At 42.3% G+C, this 22,815-nt stretch overlaps 1 protein-coding gene across 7 annotated transcripts; it reads right to left on the reverse strand.

The window, feature by feature from the left end:
• Positions 1 to 86: 86 nt before the first annotated feature.
• On the reverse strand, positions 87 to 20,970 carry STEAP2 (STEAP2 metalloreductase). 7 transcript variants are annotated; one of them, XM_088654440.1, is made up of 8 exons: positions 20,515 to 20,654; positions 13,431 to 13,477; positions 10,949 to 11,022; positions 10,540 to 10,724; positions 9,590 to 10,113; positions 7,862 to 8,389; positions 7,277 to 7,441; positions 4,659 to 6,231 (listed from the first exon to the last, which is right to left on the reverse strand). In XM_088654440.1, the coding sequence occupies exons 5-8, from the start codon at positions 10,079 to 10,081 to the stop codon at positions 5,947 to 5,949; spliced, it is 1,470 nt and encodes a 489-aa protein (XP_088510566.1). In that variant the 5' UTR covers positions 10,082 to 10,113; positions 10,540 to 10,724; positions 10,949 to 11,022; positions 13,431 to 13,477; positions 20,515 to 20,654; the 3' UTR covers positions 4,659 to 5,946. The 7 variants fall into 7 exon arrangements, with proteins under 7 accessions (XP_034985209.1, XP_088510566.1, XP_034985216.1 ...); XM_035129318.3 differs by lacking the exon at positions 10,949 to 11,022 and having other exon boundaries at positions 87 to 6,231; positions 20,515 to 20,828; XM_035129325.3 differs by lacking the exon at positions 10,540 to 10,724.
• Positions 20,971 to 22,815: the final 1,845 nt, after the last annotated feature.

Raw genomic sequence — 22,815 nt, forward strand, 5'->3', positions numbered from 1 at the left:
ACACAATTCTAATTGTTTCTGCTTTCATTAACTCTATTACAGCTGCTTTTATAGATAATTGCACACTGAACTCCTACAAACCCATGTAACACAAATGAAATATTTATTCTGGTGTAACACATTACATGTTTGTACAAGAATGTCAACAATGAAAAATTTGCACCCACCTCTGGGTCTACATTGTTACAGCCAAGTAGACAACAACCGTACAATAAAATTCAGTAGAACCTCAAATTTAATTTAAGTATCATTCAGCTGTATCTATCAGCTACAGTTAACAAGTAACACTTAAATTAATAACAAAAAATTGAAATCATTTGCCACATTTTAAGCACAATAAAAAGTTTTTTTTTCAATTATGGAAAACAAATGTTACAAATGCCATTTCAAATGTTTTAAATGCATATAAATGATATTTTGAAAGCACACATGGACTACCGTATATTAAGCAGTGGTACAGCATTACGGTATAGTGCATTGTAATGAGATAAATTAAGTTATATTAATTTTCAGAAGAAACTAATAAGATAAATATTTGAAACTCTCAAAAAATATATATAGACCAAAAATATATTGATCAGCCATTCATATTTAGGCTGTGAAATAATTTATTATATGGCTTATACCCCAATCGAAAACCTCTTACATCGGCACAGGCTCCACTGAAAACATTGGGAGAGATGTTCATACAATGGCCCAGTTCAGAAATAATTACTGTATCTTGATTCAATAAACCATAGTTTATTGTACTGAGAATGAGTGCTGTGTTTTCTCATCCCTTCTCTTGTGCATCATAATGGAAACCTGGGGTTCATTAAACCAGTTACCTATTACACCCATACCAGGTAGCTGTGGTTTAATATCTGATAACAAACCAGGAAGCCATATTGATTTGCAGCCAGAGATTTAACTGTAGCTTCCTAGTTCAGATGTAGTGATGAAATAGTTTAACAAGCATTGGAAAATCCCGTTGAGGCATATGAGAGAAGCAAAGGAAGGGAGGAGAGGAAGAGACCATGGAGACACAATTATTGTTTTCAGTGCATTAAACAATTATTTATTTGGAATGAAATTGTTAACATCAGAATTGGGCCAATGTCTTCCAAGATCTGTGTATGGCCAAGATGTACACACATAGATAACAAAATATGAGTATCTGGAGAAAAGCTTGATCTGCTGAGTTTTTCAGTAAGTAGTAGCATTTATACAGCACAAGCTGGCTTGGGCCAATAAACATTGAAAATATTGGATTGTGGTTGTGTTCAAACACTATTTTATAATTACTGTAGATTGCAGGATCTGAGCCACAGTGAATTTAATAAAATGGAGTGCAATTCTGCATCTTAAATGCATGCCTGTAAGGCTTATTTGCATGAAAAGGACCTGCATGCATTCAAGTGGGTTGAAAATTGCTCCATGAATAGTCAAATCAATTAATGTGTCAAAACCCTATATGCAGCATAAATATTTTAATAGTACTCTTCTTTGATTTTATCCAAAAATACAATTTTATTAATATACCTATCTTAAGTAATTTTTTAAAATAAAATAATATCTATGCTATTATATAAAACCTTTTGAAAAATAATTCAAGATAGCATTTTCCTTAAGACATTTTTGTGGCCCGAATTGAATATGACATAAAGCTGCCATTAAAGAGTTTACACCCACGTGCTAAATACCATTTGGGATCCAGAGCTCTGAACTTGCAGTGGTGTTATCATGTTTAAGCGGGATACTTCATGCATAAGGGTATATGCACAAGTACAGAATATGGCACATACTAAGAGCACCACTCACAAGTAGAGAATGGGAATCCCCTGCATATATGGGAATAAGCATCTGATTACATCCACACTGTACATTCAACACATGGCTTTCCCCAGAGGATCCTGGGAACTGGAGCTCGCCCCTCACAGAACTACAGTTCCCAGCACCCTTACCAAACTACAGTTCCAGGTTTCTTTTCAAGAAGCATGTGGATGTGACTGATGTAAGATTGTTTATTTAGAACAGCCTGAAGTATGCATGTGGCCCTTGGCCGAACTTCAAAAGCCCTCTACAAGTCATTAGTATACGCTCCTGCAAGAGAAATAATAGGGGGAAAAAAGCGGGACCACCCAATTTTGGCTCTGTTCCTGCCCATACGACACATAGCCCCTACAGGTTACCCCAGAGAGAGTGCAGCCCTTGACAAAAAAACCCAAAAAACTAGAATTAGAACATCCATTGATTTCAATGGGAAGAATTAAATTACATGGTCCATAAAAGTGCTCCACTGTGGTGACGACTCTTCAGTAAGTGCAAGCAACGGAACCAACAAACCCCAGGTCTGCCCTTGAGCTGGAAATGGCAGTCTGGTGTTTATGGTTAACGTAGGCGCATTTCTGCTCAGGTGCTATTGTAAGTTCATCTTGGCCAGAAACAGGGCAGCACTGATTCATTCTCTATGTCAGGGTAAGAAACCTTTGCCCTCCCGATACTGCTGAACGGAAACTCCCATAAGCCTTAGCAAGCATGGCCAATGGCTAGGGATTATGGGAGCTGGGAAATGTGAAGGGCCTAACCTTGCCTTAAACTGTTCCACTGTTAGTAGATGGTCCCATTTATTTTGGTATAGCATATCTTATATTTGCACAGCATTTAAAGATCAGGTTTCTAGGCACTTCCTGCCTCCCCCCCCCCCGCTAAGCAACAAGTTCCAGTTTTCAATTTATTTTATATATTTGAATAAAAGTGGCAAAGGAATTAGTACCACCTGTGAAGTAACAATTGTTGCAATGAATTATTGTGGGTTTGAACATTGCAAGTAGAAAATCAATCCTGATGAAAACTGGTGTCAATGGAAGTCTTTATCCCCAATGCTAACAGATGGGGTGGGGAGGCAAGATTTTAAGTGGGATTGTGGCTGGGAAGCAAAGGGTTAAACCTCCATGTGCTGTGCTCCATTCAAAAATCCATCCCTGTCTGCTATTAAACAAGAGCCCTATAATACTCTCCAGTGTCATGTTCAGTGCTATAATTAGTTTAGCCCTCAATACTTTCGTTTACTATAATCTAGCTAGACTCTCACTAAACACAAATATTTGCACAAATAGTGTACCTGTATCATAAAAACACAGACATCTACCTTGCATTCTTTGTTTGGGGCCCTAGAGAAAAATTGACAAGTGATGGGAATTTTTGTTTTGGACATTTATTTGACCATTTATGCTGGCTTCAAATGGTAATAGCAGAAACAAACTAACTAGTGAAGCTACTTGCAGTTTAGCAAAATAGTAAACAAAATTATCCTGGATGGATTAAACTAAGTAGTCTCCCTAGTGGACGTCTGATAGTGCAACAGGCTCCCCCCCCTTCACCCCATACCCCCCCAATGGCTCCGGGTTGTGTGTGCTGACAGAACAATTGCCATAGCACTACAATGAATTCCTACTAAGTGTCATTCCAAAATTTTAGGAACCTAGGACTAAAGTTTCAAAAAAAGGTATCATAATTATTAACAAGGTGTTAAACCTATAAAGATTTCATTTAAGCACATTCATGGCAGAAGATGTTTTTGTTTTTCACACACAAACAATATATCCTTTGTGCAATGTAAAGCGTTTTAAAAGGATATTTAGTCCATAACAAATTATGGATAACCGATGGACTCCTTCCCCCTCATAGTCACACAAAAGTAGTTATCCCCCAATTATGCTAAACATGTTAAAAGAGGAGAATCTTTCTAAGCTTATTGTTCCAAAGGCCTCAATCCAGAGATAGGTGGAATCAAGAAGGCATTGTACATGATGGAGCTGGCCAGATGTTACTGGACTGTGCCCTGCACCTCCTCTGACCATTGGCCATCCTGGGTGCGGGTTATGGGAACTGGATTCCAACAACATCTGGAAGGCACCATGTTCTCTATCTCTGACATATGACTACTGTGAGCATAGAGAAAGCACTTGCAGTAGTAATGTCAGGGTTCATGGGTCTGCATCCTTCTTATTTAAGGGTGCTGCAGAGTCCTGCAGAGTGCATCTATGATTTAGTGGCTCTGCACCCACCTCTCTACTGGTTAGTCATACACAGGGACATCATGACACCTTAAGTGCATGGAAGGCTTACAAACTGTCCCTTTTTGTTTATTTTTCGCAGCCTCCAGGCTGCCGTTATACATTTGAAACAGGTATCCCACATTCATAGCGCCCTTACTGTGAGTGTGTTAAGTGGGACTGTGAAATATCTATTATTCTTAATTTCGAGCCAAATATAAGCATTGGCTTTAATAAAATAAGCAGTGTGCTGGAAGTCAGGCTATAGCATTAGACAAACTGTGATATTCTTGCTGACAATAAAGATGTCTGCAAAAGATGGGCTGAAGTTTGGTTTTGTGATAAATTGTGCAAAATGCATACGGGATACAGTCCAGCAAAAGTCGAGGCTGCCCACCTCCCACTGGAAATAATGGAAACTGAAGTTTCCAGCTGAGTCCCATGGATTATGGATGTGGGTAAGGGCAAAGGAACTCTCCTACAAGTGCCCTTCATCCAATTGCTCTTCTCCCAGCTGAGCTCACTTCCAGTACTGGAGGCTCAGTGCAGAAGAAATGTGCTGGGAATGAGAAGCAAAATGCAAGTAAGCCAGGGGCAGAGAAAGCTCTTCCAGCCCCCATATTTTCTTTCCTTAAAAAACTAACACAAAAAACAAGACCCCTTTCCCTCCCCAAATATTTATGTGATTGAACAAGATCTGGGGTTACCAATTCAGTCTGCTGCCATAATGTCTAGTTTGGTCTATTAATGTCCCTTACTTTCATTTCATTGTCCACTAGTGCTTGTGCTAACTTAGGTAGTAACCTACCTAGCAGAAACCAGCAGTCTTTTAAGACCGTGGATTTGAGCACAGTTATAAATAGCTATCTTTGTAAGGTTTGATCTTCTTGCAATTTCAAAACACTACTGAACGTGTAAACAAAGGGTAAAGACAATGGCAACCTTATCGAAAGCTGGAAAACAACCATATACTTCAAAATATCCTGGTGCAGCAGGAAATAGGGCAGCTGCAGCTTCTCTGCTCCCCTCGTTCACCATGTCATGGCTGGCTCTGGGTGAAAAGTGTCCTGGGAAAAGTGGGCCCCTTCCTCTGTCAGTGTGAATTTATTAGCTGCGATGGTAGTGCTCCCAATGGTGTCCAAGTCCCACTGGAAACAATGGAGCAAATGCTTGCGAATGTGGGTGAGGTTGAAGAAAGCTCTCTCTTGCAGCCTTCCCCCCATTTGGCCACCAGTTAAGTCTTCCACAATGCCCCAGAGCAATGCTAACTTGTTTGGGATGTGCATTTAAAGGTTGGCAAGATCCACCTGCTTGGTGCTCCTCAGAGTGTAGAAACAGGATTTTGTTTCAGGGGAGTCAAATACAGTAGTGATTCTTGGGGCTTACAGCACACCTCCAACCTACCATAACAGATCAAGGCTCCAGACATGGCATATAGCAAGCAGGAAAAGGAGGTAGATAGCTGGGCAGGGAAGGAAAGGGCAGGACTTATCTTTTGTAACATTAATAGATTTAAAGGAAAACGACTGTTCTCCAGCGTTGAATCTGGCAGCCTAAGGGAAGATAGCTGTAAGATTATGAATGGTGCAATGCTAAGAATCTTCACTCAGATATAAACCCCATGGAGTTCAATGGTATTTTATCTTCTGGTCAACAAGATTAATAAACCCAATATTTGAGAACGCATTTTCTCTGCCCAGACAGTAAATCTTCAGGATGCAGGGATGTGCTCAAAGACATTTATGCCACGTTAAAAATGTTATGTCTGCATTGACCAACACTGCCCACTTCCTAATAGTTTACAGCATATCCACTTGTTTCCCACAGGTTTCAGTCTATAGTAAAGCTTCTATGAACTACATCACTTTGAAAGGACAATGCTGACAAAGGCGATAGCGTCACTGTAGACTCACATGATAGTAATCCTTTCTGGCGAGGGATGTGGACCAGTTCCACTTCCATCTTCCATAAACTGTCTTCTTTCCCATCCTCTTCTTATCCGTCTCAATTTCCTGCTTATGCATGGCAGGAGCAAAATTACCTTACCCAGAATTACTGTGCATGGCAAGACAAGTGCAAGAACAAAATTTGGTGGTGTGTAAAATCTGTAGTATTGTTCCTCAAAGGCTCTTTTCCATCCATAAATTAACACATGGAAAGTACTTATGAGCAGAGCGACGTATCCAAGAGTAGACTTTGAAGATATGTGGGTGGGGGGTGGGGAGAGAGGAAACAGATACAAATTAACACTCTGGAAACCCAATTAGCAGACACAGCTAATAAACTATTTAAAATTTCTGAAAAGGACTGAGTTAAAATTAGCACACGGTGCAAGTACATTTTATCTGCCTGGCCTTCAAAAAGGTTGAACAAGGGTCAGTTCAGGACATGGGTATTAAAAAAATATAACGAGCTTGCTTTCAGGATTCTGAACTCTGCTGGTTTAATAAAAAAGGCAGTTCCTCATTCTTTTTTATTTTTTATTTTACTGTGATGGCCCAATATGTATTCTGATTTTTCAAATTAAGTTCTGCAGAGGAAAACTGAAAAAGCAGCTTGGAATATGAAAAGGAGCACCCAGAATGCTTCATTGGCATTTTCGAAGGTCTCTAGGGGCATAAACTTTTTGCTGGATGAGCAGACTGTGTGAGATTTGCTGGACTGATAACGAGCCTGGGAGAAAAGGGATGAAAGAGGCTGCTCACTTGAATCAGCAGGTATGGTTGCACAGAAAAAGGCGACATAAAGCAGTATCAGAAAGATACTGCCAGATAGCTTTAATGCTACACATCACAGCTTCCAGCCCCTCCTGGGATTTGCTGATGCTTAGTGTCCTCAGCGGAGATGTGTTCGTTTGTCATATCAGTGTAATGCAGTAGAGTTGTGGATAATATTCTAAAACTGTAAGTCCTGAAAAGAACTGCTTAAAGCCTCAACTGCTTATCTTAAACACATTTTTGGTGAAAAAAAAAAATCAAGGAAATGTCCTTTTGACCAAGCATTTCTTAGTTTTGGAATTCTTGTGAAGTCAATTTACCAGAATGAAAAAATAAATAACACTGCCTTACAGTGTACTCTTATACGTAGTTACTTGGAAGGAAACATTCCAGGGCCGCTTTTGCTAAGTATTAGCATTTAGGAACTTGTTGACATTTCTGGAGCAATCCTGTTAAGATATCAACATTGAAATGCCTTCTGATAGATTAGCTTCTAATATTGGGTTTTGCTACAATACACACCTGGATAAAACTGAATTCCCTCCAGTTTAACGACCTGTTTACTGAAGGAATAGAAGTTACAGCCAACAGAGAAAGCAGCCCCAGGCTCATTATTCCAAAGGAGACATACATTTCAATCCGCCAGACTTCTTCCTCATTCCATGTATTTTCAACATCTGCATGGACCTGAAGAAAGAGGGCAAGAAATTGTTAGAACACGGCACACATTTGTACAAGAGGAGTTTTCATTCAGTCCCGGAGACTTGTTGGGTTTCTAAGTGTGCCTGGTGGACTGTCCGGAAGCTGGGAGGAAGGGGTGGGGAGAAGTTGGTCAGGATTTCCAGTGACTGCGAGGAGGCATTCATGCCTTAATAGGCATTCATGCCTTAATAGAGGAGGAGAATAAACTATGCAAAAATGGAAAACAGATGCAAATCTGAGTAATTTATGCATGTCTCAGAATTCTGTGCTTACGGGCTTGGTTAACCATCTTTTGGAACAGATGCTGCACTGAAGCTAAGCAGGCCTAGACTTGATCAGTAACCTGAACGGAAGACCACTGGGAACCCCACTGAGAATCACCGTCTCCCAAGTTATTTTCCTTACCTGCTGATAAGCCATATTCAGGAACAAGTACCGTTCGGACCTCCTCATGGGCAAGCAGAGGCTGTAAACCACGTGCACCGTTGCAAAGAAAAAGCTAAGCAATCCAAGCTGTTTCCTACACTGCAACCAGCTCTCTAACCAAGGTGGAAATCGCCTGTATTTAGTGCCAGAATAAAGTTGATAAGCAGCTGCCAGCAGCCCTGATAGATACACTAGAGACAATAAAGTGATAGCAACAACTGGCAATGTCTTATTCACGATCTCAATAGGAATTTTGTAGAAATCACTCTGCTGGTTCCTCACGTAAGGATGAATTACATCTCGGATGAATGAATAGATGAAGAAGAAGGTGGCCAGGCTGACAGCCACTATTACTGGTCCTTTCCACAGCGTGAACAACTGGAGAGGCAAATTTTCAATCTCCCTTGCAGACGATAAGGCGCCCAAATCAAGAGGAATGAAGCTGAGTTGACGGGCAAGTTCCATAACTTGATGGCGAGCTTGAAAACTATTACTACATATGTAGACCTTTAAAAAATCAACACACACACACAAACATTATTATGATGTACCAATATAAAGATGAATTCAACAGCTGCAATGGACTAAATTCATGTCCTCCATCATGCCCATCAGTACCAGCCAGCATGGCAAAAATAGGAGTTCAACAACATCTGGCAGGCTCCCCATTGGCTACTCCTGATGGCAGTAATGGTTAAACTGCAGTAGAAGCTACTAGCAGATAAAAAGTACCCAGATCCCGATAGACCACTTTAAGTGCATAAACGATTGTATATGTTTAATTCGTTTTCAATCATTGTTGTCAGCAAGGTCATGCTTTTCACCTTACTTATGTTTCCAGTGACATAACTGAATGTTAAAGTTGTTATAATGATGAAACTAAGGAGTTCTCTCATTTTTTCTAGAAAGCATTGTATGGAAAACAAAAGCATTCTCTGCAGCCAGCTGCTTCTGGTCAAATGCTGTCTGGAGCACTGATGGAATTATTCTGTGATAGTTGGCCAAACAAATTATTTCAGAACGAGATACAGTGGTACCTTGGGTTACAGACGCTTCAGGTTGTGCATTTTTGGGTTGCGTGGAAGTACCGGAATGGGTTACTGCCGGGTTTTGGCACTCATGCATGCATGCGCAGAAGTGCTAAATCGTGCTTTGTGCATGTGCAGAAGTGCTGAATCGTGACCCGCGCATGCACAGACATGGCGCTGTGGGTTGCAAACGCTGTGGGTTGCAAACATGCCTCCCGCACAGATCACGTTTGCAACCCGAGGTTCTACTGTACTCCATTTCCCCAAGCTTTTTTCTTTAGAAAAAAATTAAAATTGTATGTTTTACATATGGTTTTATTATAGTGTAAATAGTTTTGGGATGCCTCAAGTGAAGGGATTCAATAAATAATAATAATAATAATAATAATAATAATAATAATAATAATATCATTTTATCTCTTTGAGCCACCCAGAAAACTCAGTTGTTGGACCATCAGTATTGCAGCAATAACAGTAATTATGATGTTGCTTTGGCATCCTTGTGTGATGTTCTTCCTCAATTCAAGCTCAGCAGCACTGATGACTGTTTACAAGCTAACATACTGAGCAATGTTTACTCTCAGTGCTGGAACAAATACTGAGATTGGCAAGACAGTCACAACTATTCCAAGCACTATTTTCATTCCGCTTTTTAAAAAGACATAAAAGCATAGCTTACCTGTCTGCTAGCATCTTTGGGTCCTAACTGCAGTGCCCAGGCTGAGATAACGTTGAATCCTTTGACAACAAAAGAATCTTGGAAAAGTGACTGCAAGTATTCTGCATTAGATTCTGGATACTGGTTAACTTTCATGTTATTGCTGACATCTACAAGGATTTTACCAACAAGCAGGTGTTTGAGGTCCCACAAAGCAGCATAGTGTTCTCTGTGTACAGCAACAAAAATCAAATTTGCTTTTGCTACAGCATCTTCGTGATGAGTGACATCAACCACATGTGGAAAGAACTCAGCAGCAAACTTAGGGTTTCTGCTTCCTATGACCACATGGTACCCACACCTAATAAGCCTAATGGTCAGGGATTTTGCAAAATCTCCACTTCCAATAATGCCTATTGTGACCTTGCTGGTGTCCTTGATACCGTTTACACCATTTGGCAAGAAAGTTTCATTTAAAGATTTGGGACTTCCCATCATAGAAATTGATTCCATAACTCAACAGGATGAGATTAGAGGGCAATTTTCTAAAAGAAAACAGAGAGGAAACATATGTGGTTAATATGAACCCATTAACACATCCTGCACTGTAAAATTCTCTCCCCCACCCCAACTTTCACACATTTCTCTACAAGTGTTCTAGCACCAGATGAAATACTGTACATATTATGGCTTGGATTCTAAGCCATAAATAGATTTGTTTATGGAATTGGGTTTCCCCATCTAACTCTTCCCATTACGACCTCCCCACATCCCCCGATGATTCACTCCAGCGAAACCTTCTGGAACACAATGGAATTCTCCCTCCCATGTAAGCAGATACAAGCAGAAGGCACCTCCCCCCACAACCCCTATGTTTATAGGGTGGGGGAACCTATTTTAGGCTGCATGCCTGTGCTGAACATAGCCATAATCAAAAGTGCTGTAGACTAGCTCTACATACATTCACACACCTCTCTCCATCCTTCATCCTGACAAGCAAGAGGCATCATCAAGGTTCAATCAAGGACATATTCCACATTCCAGCCAGGCAGAAATACTTGGGTTGAAAAACAGGACCAGTTTGGGGGTATGGCCTACGGAAGAGTTGTGAGGGCCTGGACAGTTGACCCTTGGCCTTAGTTTCTCCAATGCAGGTCTACACAGAAAAAACCACCTCAATAAATAGCAAAATAATTCAGTAGACATCAATAAGGGAGAAAACACATCTTTCAAAGATGCTTGGCAGAATCCATAAAAGATCTTAAATATATGACCCGAGAGAACATTCCCTACAGATTTCTTGAGCTTGAACAAATTTACGTTTTCATTGGAAAGCTGAGATTCTGCAGACACACATTTGTCTGCCAAAGTGTCACCCACCGTTGCAAATTGTGTGAATCTTTACCACAGCTGGCGAAGAATTCAGTCACTACCTCTCATCTTCATTTCCTTTTCTGTAACGTAAGAACGACAACCATCCAAGCAACCGCAACAGCACACCAATACAAAAATTATGTAGCCCTTATAAAGCCTGGCCGGACATTCCCCCTCATAAATATGCTTGCTGTGTTGCACGATGGCACCTTGTGCTTTTCCATTGTTAACAATGGAAACAGTTTGCACTTAGGATTGCGGCCTAAGGCAGTGTGCCATTCTGATGCTGAAGCAGACCCACAGCATTATTCCACACTGAAGATACTGGCGTAGCCCATGCTAACACAGAACAATGTATATATAGAACAAGACACACATTTTGTACTGGTGCATCTGAACTAAAGCATAGGATATAATAATGTGTAAATAAATAATGTGATAAACTGAAAGTTGGTACTATTTCAGACCTTATTTATGTTTACTGGTATTCCATGGCTACCAAAGTAGGGGAACCACCTAATTCAAGTTGATTAATTGTACAAGATTTAAGTTGCAGACCTACATAAATTTACACAGGAGCAAATCCTGTTGAATTGAGTGGGGTTTACTTTCATAGAATTGAATTGATAGTCTGCCTAAAATTGCATGAGAAAAAGCAGTAGCTCTAAAGAAAAACACATACAGTGGTGCCTCGCTTAACGAATGCCCTGCTTAACGAAATTTCCGCTTAATGAAAGGATTTTTCGAGCGGAGGTTGCCTCGCTAGACGAATTCGTTTTATGAAAAATTCGTCTAGTGAATCGCAGTTTCCCATAGGAATGCATTGAAATTCAATTAATGCGTTCCTATGGGCAAATAAATAAATAAAAAAATTTCAATGCATTCCTATGGGATTCGCTAGACGAATTTTTTGTTATAAGAAAAGACCCGTGGAACGAATTAAATTCGTCTAGCGAGGCACCACTGTAGATGGTGCATACCCATCAGACATTTTATTAGAAGGGGCATTACCTCTTCTCTAATACACTCTGTGCAATCAATTGTTGTTGTAAACTTTAAAAAATGTGCTGCCTTATTAATGAGGAGAAGGTTATTAATTTTATTTAACACATTTCTAAACTGATTTTTTATGCTTAGTAATCCTCCCAAGGCACTCCTAGAGTAATCAATAAAACAATATACTGTAGTAACATTGCACAGAAATACTATTACTATATTTAAAAATTATTTATTACCGAAATAACTTGCTAACAGTTGTTGTGCTTTACTAATTCTGAGGAAATGATTCACTCTTAAATGTGAGTTGCAAATCCAGCAGGAATTGGTCAACAACTATTTTAGCCAAAGCAAACTGAGGAAAAAAGATTTGTGTGTCCTGGAAACGTGATTCACTCAAATGACGAGATTGCATCCTATTTTTTTGTATTTAAATCTCAAAAGGTACATTGCGAAACACCCCAGCTATTTGGTAACATTTCTTTTACGAGAAATTGACTACTTTTAACAGTAAAAGAGGCCAGGGAATTGAATATTGAGCATTCACTTCATTTTTCTTGCTCTTTGAACTAGTAAAGAAACCTAAACAGAAACTTAAAAGTTCCACTGTTTACCACAGGGCTTACACTCAGATCCCAAATACACTGCTTAGAAATAAGGCCAACATTTCCAAACCTTCAGCTTTATATCCATAACTCTGAAACAAGAATCCCAATTTCGAACTTCTCTTTTAAATACTGAAATCTTAACCCTTTTGTCAGCTGCCAGAACGTCACAGTAGAAAAAAATTGCACTGTCTTCAGTATTTGACATGCCACTTTTTAAGTTCAATAAAATAAGGGAAAGGTGGTCAAATACTGCTATGCTTGGGAAAGCAATGAGGCCATTGGGTGGGTGGGTGTGGGGGCGGGATGTGTTGATGTACCGAAGATGCTGCTCATTGGATGCTTAGCATGACTGTATAAACAGCCATCATAGTAAAACACAGGTGGGACACTGTAGCCTTCCATATTGATATTGTTGTTGGGACTCCCATCAGAACTGGATAATGGTCAGAGCAGTGGTGGATTGGTGCCCACTGAGACTGGTAGGGTGGAAGCAAAGGAAGCCAAGGGTGAGAGGAGCCAGAACCACAGAACCAACTAATTCTAGATTTGCTCCCATCCTTCTTTCCCCTGCTGACTTCCACAAAGGCAACAACGAGACTAATGAGGAAGAAGCTGGCCTCTGAGGTCAGGTGGCTATGAGATTTCATTCTGAATTTCCCAGTGCCCCAAAGTGATGTTATGTCAGGTACTCCAGGGAACAGTGGGAAATTTAAAATGATGGCTGTAGCTTATTGCTGCTGGTGGTGGCTGGGTAGCCTGTGGCTGGGTGAGACCCACTGTTGTAAGGAGAGGGCCAGTACTGCTGAAAGCCTCCTCAAACCTGGAGTTGGCCCTGTGAGCTATGATCAGATGCTTTTGAAAAATTTCCTTGTTGGATCACATACGCAAATCAGCTCCCGCTTTCTGAAGCCAGCTGAGATCAGAGCGCAGCCTGTGAAGAATAAAAAGAGGGTCTTAAAAGGCTCGTTCCTTGCATGTTGTGTACAGCAAGGCTTTAATGGTAGAAGTCCAAATTTCTGGTGATTTATTTTCTTCTAATGATCTTGAATCTGACTCCCAATGGGACAGGATGGTTTTCTTAGAAGTCTAGAATTGCAGGAGAACCTGACATGAACCAGAAACCATTTTTCCTAAGTTTTCTGGCTAGCACCACAAACCTTGTGCAGAGCCACGTGCAAAGTAAGTGGCTTGGGGGGAATGGAGTCAGATGCAAAAGACAATTTGGCAGCCAAATATTAACTGCATGACATGATATTATATAAGACAACATCTGAGTTACTACAGATCAGTGTTTTCAGTTTGGGTGGTAGCTTTTTGCTGTTTCTATTGTTCCACAACTGGGAAACTCTTGAGGATCTATTTTGAGTAATCGGGTCTACCAGTAAATTAAATCTACTCCCTGCCCACTCTAGTCATAAACAAAACTGTCAAAGGCTATAAAGCACTCTAGAAACTTGAAACAGTTCTCCCATTTTTTGAAAAAAACCTGCAACTTTAAAAGTATTTAACCCAGAAAAAAACCCTGCTTCGATTTTTATGCATGATTTGACCTGGCTGCCCTTTACAAATCTATGAAGTTCTCAAGTCATTGAAAAGCTGTATACTTTTCAGAGTATACTTTTCAAAGTTTTGAGCTTGGGGTTGAAAATGGACTACAACAGGATTAACATTCCAGGAAAAAGACTCTTCTCCTATTGCCCCACAGTGATACAGTGGTATTCATCTGAGAAGGCATAGATTTTTTTTTCTTTTTAAATCCAAATAAACGCTTCAAAAGGAACATCAGGTCACTGAACTATTCAGAAGAAGAGATGTTCTTCCTGTTCCTAATGCATTTGTTTGGCAGTGCATGTGGCTATAAATTTAGATTACATAATTTTGGTCAGAACTGATTTTTAATTCCAACAATGTCCTATTTCCACCTTTTCTTCTTCCACCAGAAGAATATGGAACCAGGGATGGCAGAAAGGGGAAACAAACTGAAGTAACAGAAAGGATAAGGTGGGGGAGGGGGAGAACATAAAAAATGATGATCTGGACAAAAGGAAGCTGGAAAAGTAAAATTTATCTGTATCTGTACTGTTGCCACGTGCAACTAATAATTCAAAGATCTTTCAGTAAAATTCAAGTCTATCTCCTACTATATACCTATTTGCCTAAGGTTGTCATTATGCACCTTGGTCACTGTCTGATAGATGACTTGAGAACTGCAGCATGACAATAGCTCTTTGAGAGCTGCTGTGGCCTTTGCAGTAGCAATGGAGACCAGCGTCAGGCCAGGTAAGCTGTGGAGGAAGTCACAACAGCCTGTGTCAGTTCCTCAGCAACCACCCTGCTCTACAAGCTGCTGCCCACCTCACCAATAATGCTGTTTCAACCTCAGCAGCAGAAGGCACAGAGGAAGGAAGCAGTGGGTGAGCAGGATGGAGCCATCCTGGCCTGTCATGACTGTTCCTCCATGGCACCTCTGGACCACCTGCCACCCTTCCCTCTTCCTTGTGCTAGGAGGTCTAAGGGGATGGGGTTGGGTGGGAGACTTGGCAAGCCCTAGGTCAGTGGGGGAAGTTGGTTTGGCAAGGTCTAGAAGGCACTGGTGAGGTGGGGGCAGATGGGGTTGGTATTCCTTTGGACCTCCAACATTGGGTAAGGGAAAAAGGAAAAGCAGGGGGAGAGCTGCAAAATGCTGAAAGGTTTAGTACAGGGTAGGCTTTCTCACCCGTCCCCCTTCAACTTCCAATGTTGGGATTTGGGCAAGTGAGTAGAACAGACCTGCCAATCATGTGATATCACAATTATGTCATGTGATTGACATGCAGGTTGCCCTTCCCACCTAAGTTGGCCCCTGGGGTGCAAACCATAAAAGATTATCCAGCTATGGTCTAATGCAGGCATCCCCAAACTTGGCCCACCAGATGTTTTAGGACTACAATTCCCATCATCCCTGACCACTGGTCCCGTTGGCTACGGATGATGGGAGTTGTAGTCCCCAAACATCTGGAGGGCCGAGTTTGGGGATGCCTGGTCTAATGGTTGGGTGGGAGGTTGGCAAGGTCTTGTGGGGGGTTTCTGAGGGGTGCAGTGGGACAGAGTTGTACATGGGGTTGGCTGGCATGGATGGAGCCCCAAGCCCACCTATAAAATCTGTGGTCTCATAGGGAACCATGACTCACATTTAACCAAGGTTTTATTACAGTCAAGAGGTATATAAATCTTGTGAAATACAAAAAAAATTTTTTAGCATGGATTCAGGGACACCTACTTTTTTTTAACCATATCTTTGTATGGTGCTATGGCTTCTGCTGTGACCTATTGGCTGAAGACTAACATCCAAACACATATGAGCAGAGGAAGTAGTAAAAGTGTACATAATGAAGCATGCTTGACCAGGCTATTTGCCAAGTTGCTTCCTTCAGCAGTCCTGTTCTGTCCCCCAAAATTGAGAAAACAGGGAGCTAGAGCTCAGGAGGGGTGTGTTGTGTTAATTGGAACACACTGCCTTTAAGCAGTCTTGTGGTTAGGGACAGGACATCTGGTGGGGATGAGTAATGTCTGATTTATTTTAAAAAATGCCAAGCACAGTAAAGTTGTCTTAACTAATTAGGTGAAAGGTTAAAGCAAACAAAAAAGTGAGATGTTTACTTCTGCTTGCTTAGCAACTTTACAGGAGCTCAGAATATTAATGGTACAATTAAGTGTGTGGCTTAACTGCCCACAATCCCATTATAGCTGGAAAGTGCAGAAAAGACCGCTGCAAAAAGAGGGAGTTGAGCTAGATTAGACAGTTGCACAGGTGGGTGTCTGCATGAGTGGCACACCCTTCAAGCAGATGCCCTAGATATGACCATTGATCTCATAGGCCAAGGATGGGGAACCTTTTCCTAGACTTGAGGGTCCTGTTCCTTTCTGGACAATCTTCTGGGGCCACATGCCAGTCAGTGGTGAGAAAGGACAGTGGCAAAAGTGAGCCTAGCAACAAGTGTAAATTTTACCTTTCTGCAGTAGGCTAGATTATACACATACCAGCCTTTATCCTTCGTCCAAGTAAACAAGAATCATTCTGAGAGTTCAAGGACACATTCCAGAAAAACAACCAACCCTACTCAAAGTGACTGTGAACTAGAGCCAGAGAGGGGCATGACATTGAGAGACTGTGTGTGGCTGGGGGCTGTTGTGGGGAGAGTCCTCAGGGTCAGATAGGGAGGCCTGGAGGGCCCTGGGCCTGTGTTTATCAACCAACACTACCTATCACTGCGATGTGCACGCTTACTACATAAGAAGACTGCGCTAATGAAACCAGGCTATATTATCTGCTGACGTCCAAGTGGCGTCTGCCCATTCTGTTGTCCAACCCAACACTCTTTGGTCACCTTTTTATCCTATGATCCTCGTTTCTCATTTCATCCCTGCCAATAATAATAATAATAATTTATTATTTATACCACGCCCATTTGGCTGGGTTTTCACAGCCACTCTGGGCGGCTTCCAACAGAAAAATAAAATAATCAATTAAACATTAAAAGCCTCCCTAAACAGGGCTGCCTTCAGATGTTGCTTCCCACCTCTGTTGCTTCCCCTGTGTGAAAACGTAGAGTCATTAAGTGCTCGAGACAGGGAGCAGTCCTCTTCCTCTCTCTCTAAAACACCATCTAAACAAGTACTGCACTGTAATACCCACTTCTCCATTTATCTCCATCTCTACTGACTAATAAAGAAGGCTGATCGTCGAAGAATTGATGCTTTTGAATTGTGGTGCTGGAGGAGACTCTTGAGAGTCCCATGGACTGCAAGAAGATCAAACCTATCAATTCTTAAGGAAATCAGACCTGAGTGCTCCCTGGAAGGACAGATTGTGAAGCTGAGGCTCCAATACTTTGGCCACCTCATGAGAAGAGAAGAATCCTTGGAAAAGACCCTGATGTTGGGAAAGATTGAGGGCACTAGGAGAAGGGGACGTCAGAAGACAAAATGGTTGGACAGTGTTCTCGAAGCTACGAACATGAGTTTGACCAAACTGCGGGAGGCAGTGCAAGACAGGAGTGCCTGGCGTGCTATGGTCCATGGGGTCACGAAGAGTCGGACACGACTAAACGACTAAACAACAACAACTACTGACTAATGGTCTCCTGTTCCCTTCAATAACTCCAGCACCACCTCATTGTTCCTTGTTGCTCTCTATGTGTGGAACTCCCCAACCTGAACACATATACTGGAGGCTATGATGTTACCTCTCTTTGTTTCATTTAAATCCCTTGTCAAAGCTCACCAGTTCTACAAGGCCTAGAACTCATCGTGTGTTAATCCTCATTCTTAACCATAAGCAGGCTTTAATAATGTGCAAACATGTTGGCCTGAATTCTTCATTCTCTCCCTTTGTCTCTCCTTCCCTTGTTTCCCTCCATGGACAGGGCAGGGCACAGGAAGGCATCCCCCCCCCCATAAACCTTAATCTTGACCCACAGCTTTATTTGTTTGTTTACTTGAGTAAGTTTCTAGCACTTGCAGAACCTGAGATATAAGGCAAAACGTGCAAGCCTTATCTTTCCTGTGGATGACTTTGTTTCTCTCACTGGCTGTTTTAAATTGTAAACTCCATGGAGGCAGGCACCTATCTGTTCTCTGTATGTTATTATTTAAAGTACAGTGGAACCTCGGTTTATGAACACCTCGGTTTATGAATTTTCAGTTTATGAACGCCGCGGACCCATCTGGAACGGATTAATTCATTTTCCATTACTTTTAATGGGAAAGTTCGTTTCAGTTTATGAACGCTTCAGTTTATGAACAGACTTCCAGAACCAATTACACCCATGCTTCAGTTTATGAACGCTTCAGTTTAAGTACTTCGCGGACCCGTCTGGAACGGATTAATCCACTTTCCATTACTTTCAATGGAAAAGTTCGCTTCAGTTTATGAACGGTTACTCCGCGGACCGTCTGGAACGGATTAATCCACTTTCCATTACTTTCAATGGGAAAGTTCGCTTCAGTTTATGAACGCTTCAGTTTATGAACAGACTTCTAGAACCAATTGTGTTCATAAACCGAGGTACCACTGTATTTACATACCATCTTTAAGATCACCTTTCCCCAAGGAACCTCATAATTAGAACAAGTACATTGTGTCAATAGGAAAAACACACATAACAAAACATGACAGATAGTAAACTATGGAGCCAATTTTTACTAATATTTAAAATGTTACATTATAAGGTGCCGTTTATACTGATTGTGCTTTAAAAGCAGATATTAAAAAAATATTAATTCATGTTTCAGAAAAATTGCTGAGTTGGGAGAATCCACACAGATCAGAGTTTAACATTTTACCACATTTCTGCTTTGGAATAAAGGCCTCCTTGTTAAAATGCAACAGAAAGATGAGGAACTTGTGCACCTCCAAGTGTTGCTGGAATCCAGCTCCCATCAGCACCATAGCTGTAGGTCAGCAATATCCCCACCTCTGACTTAGCAAATAAGTACCAACCTACCCTGAGACAGCTCCTTTTATGATTGTATGATGTACTCATTATCTGTTCACGTTCTGGCAATCAGTTGACTATGTGGTTATGTGCACACAGAGGTAAGTTACCACTTTGTAAATGATTAGTCTTGTCTATATCCAACCACCACCTATAGAAGCAGAAGCAACAAGCACCCATTCCACCCAAGTGATCAATTCTGCAAGTGGCTTTATTCAGAAGGCAACCACAAAATCCATCTTTAAGGTACATGAGTGGGAGAGCACCCTCTGTATTCAATCCAAGCAGCTTCTTCTATTACTTTTAGTGAAGGGCTGTAGCTCAGAGGTATAGCATCTGCTTTGCTTGTAGAAAGTCCCCTTTAGGCCCCAGCATCTAGTAGGCATGGGAATATCTGTCTGAAAGCTGCTGTCACTCAGTGTTAACAATATGGAGCCCTGCTCATGACCTCTTGCAGCCACCATCCTATTGATTTTGTCTCCCTTTCACTTCAGACATTGTGCAACCTAGGGACACATCCCTTGACCTCTGTGGTTAAACACACAAACACCGCTTGGGCTGTGTTAGAAACTGAGATATGAAAGCTAGGAGCTAAATGGCACCTTAAACCTAGGTTATGGACGCAACAACGGAATGTCTAGGCACGCTTTTTATAACAAGAACGCAAAGCTGAAAATGAATGAACTGCAGATAAAATATTATGTTCATTTTTCACATACTCTAGTCCTCCCCCTGCCCACCGCCTAATATTCTTAAGGGGGTCTCTGTTCCAGTCTTCAGAGAGTACCTGGAAGTGGGGAGGCAGAAAAAGGTCCTCCTTTCTTTGCACTTTCAATCTGAAATCTTAGGCACAGTATTGCGCCCAGAGCTCAGAAACTGCTGGCAAAATGTGCCTAGAACAATGGGAGTTTGGAACACTGCTCTTGGGCTAATTAGTTTTTCAACTGCACATTGGAAAGAAAACGGAAAGGAAGGGACAAGCGACCAAAGGCCTATCAACCTGTAACCCAGAGCAACCAGATCCTATAATAATTCCGCTTTGATGGCGCATGCCCTGTGTCCCGTTCCGATAGCGCTGTGCTCCTTTGCCCTTGACTGGCCTGGAAGATGATGGATGCAGGCTCCAGCTATGTTATTCTTCTTAATATATAAAATGAAATTGGGCTGCGGGTGGGGTGGGGTAGGAATCGGGGAATCTGCAGGGATGGTTTGCAGTGGGATTGGAAACCGCGCTATTACGCGTTTATAAGGGCCGGGCGTCGAGTACAATCCGGCGCGAAAGAGCGCGCGCTCTGCGCTTTGCCGCGCGGCCCGTTCCCACGCCACCCGCGCTTTGCTCGGCCAGGGCTTTCCAGTCCTCCCGCCTGGTTCTCACGCGGGGGCGCCGTGTTAAAAACAACAAGCAGCGCGCAGCCCCTTTCCCGTCCTTCCGGGGTTGCAAGGGCAGAAGCGAAGGCGCCTATTTGTCCACCCCCCGTCCCGCGCAGCTCACCTCTCGCAGCGCCGGAGTTGCCTCGGCGGATCTCCCTCCCTCTCGCCTCCCGCGCTCCAGCCTGCCTGAAGCTCCCGGCAGAGAGGCGGGCGGGAGGAGGAGGAGAAGCGTTTCTTCCGTCCCTCCCCCGCCTCGGCCCGGCCTTCCTCGGGACTTTGGTGCTGCAAGCAAGTGGGTCGCGCAGGCTGGCCGAGCCGCGTCTTCCTCGTCCTTTCGCAAGGCAGCGAGAGGCGGCGGAAGCGGCGGCGGCGGAGTCACGGGGAGCGAGGCGGGAGTCGCCGCCGCCTTCTCCGTGCGCGCGGCGAGGTGGAAAGAGGCCGGCGTCCCGCTGCTCCTGTCACCCAAGGGTGGGTGGGTGTGGGTTGATGGATAACCGCGCAAGGCCCCAAAGGCCTGTTTATTATTAAGGGGATCTCTTTTTTAATCCCGGCTTTCCGATCCTATCTCGCCCCCCCCCCCGGAAACCTTATTCAAAATAAATGAATAAACACACACACACCGCAAAACCAACCCGCTATTCAAACAATAAATCTAGAGACGGAAGACAGCGGATCAAAATTTCAGAGCAAACAATCCGTGGGCCGTCACGTGTCCGCTCTGTATTAGCATTTTTCCGTATTATTTCCAGCATTCTTTGCCGATAGCAAATACGGAATGAAAACAAAAATAATGCAGAAAAGGGAAAATGCGTATAATAATTTTTTTTCATGGGGCCGTGCAATCCTATAGTGTGGAGCTGCTATAGACCCGGAGTTGGAAACCACAGGAGTGTCACTTGCGCTGGAATCCTGCTTGCAGGTTTTGCCACAGGCATCTGGTTGGCCAGAACAGGATGCTGGACTAGATGGGCCAGTGGCCTGATCCAGCAGGCTCTAAATTCTGTGGATTTTTAAATGGATAGTTAAATTTGTGAGTTTCAACCCATTGTGCCAAAAATCAGATGAAGTCATGCCAAAGTGATGTTTTGCTCCACCACCTTGAATCAAAAATGTGCCAGGCATCCAAACTTTGACTAACACTGCTCACTCCCTGAAAACCCTAATGCCAAGTTTGGCAACAATATCTCAAGAGGCAACTGAACCTATGCCCAAAATGAACAAAGTCATGCCTAAGGCCTCAGCCACACTTTTGTCTGTCCCATGATTTTTGTTCTTTTGTTCCACCGCTTTCCTTGGGAAAACCCGTTTACTGCTGAATTGGAACAAGTATTGATCAGGTTTTCTGTGGATTTTTCTGGGAGGCGACTTCAGTTTCTTTTATTTCCAATATACTGCATTTTATTGCATTACAAGCAGATAGCCGTGTTGGTCTGCTGTAGTTGAAACAAATTTTAAAAATTCCTTCCAGTAGCACCTTAGAGACCAACTAAGGTTGTCATTGGTATGGGCTTTCATGTGCATGCACACTTCTTCAGATACAGTGTGCGATTGGATTACAAGTTGCATTCCCTAAAATTCAGACTGTAAAACGATAAAATACAATACAATATTAAAAAAAGAATATGCAATTGAAATAAATATGATCATTTAATGCAAACATGCTACAAACCACCTGAAGTAAGCTGACAGACCACTGGTGGCCCACAGACCAGTTTCAGATGCCTTGCTCTGGCAAATAGCCACATTTCTCTGAAGCATATTTATGAGGGAGTCCTAAGGGTCTGTGGTTCAGGTATAACCTATCTTACATTATATGAAAACGTCACTATCTTGATAGTCCCCATCAAATTCATCAGAATTCTTCCAAGACCTATTATACTTATAGGAACCTCTGAGGGAACAGCTCAGTCAGTAAAACATGAGACTGTTAATCTCAGGATTATGGGTTTGAGCCTTGCACTAGGTGAAAGATTTCTGGATAGCAGGTAGTTGGACTAGATCAGGCATCCCCAAACTGCGGCCCTCCAGATGTTTTGGTCTACAACTCCCATGATCCCTAGCTAACAGGATCAGTGGTCGGGGAAGATGGGAATTGTAGTCCAAAACATCTGGAGGGCTGAAGTTTGGGGATGCCTGGACTAGATGATCCTTGTGGTCCCTTCCAACTCTACAATTCTATGTTCTATTGTATTCTATTGATCCAGAGTCTGTGGCTGCTGGTGTGATCCTTAACAGTCATGTTTGGAAGGAATCACTAATTGCAGTTTATGCAATGACGGTGGTTGGTGCTCATTGTGACTGGCAGTGCAGAAGGCAAATAAGCCAACAGCCAATGCCAGATGCAGCCAATTAATTCTTGTATTGCCCCTATCCTCCTCCCTGTTGAGTTACACAAGGGAAATGCTGAAACTGAGAAGGAGGA

The sequence above is a fragment of the Zootoca vivipara genome, chromosome 11 (assembly GCF_965207765.1).
Source record: "Zootoca vivipara chromosome 11, rZooViv2.hap1.1, whole genome shotgun sequence".
NCBI classification, from domain to species: Eukaryota; Metazoa; Chordata; class Lepidosauria; order Squamata; family Lacertidae; genus Zootoca; species Zootoca vivipara.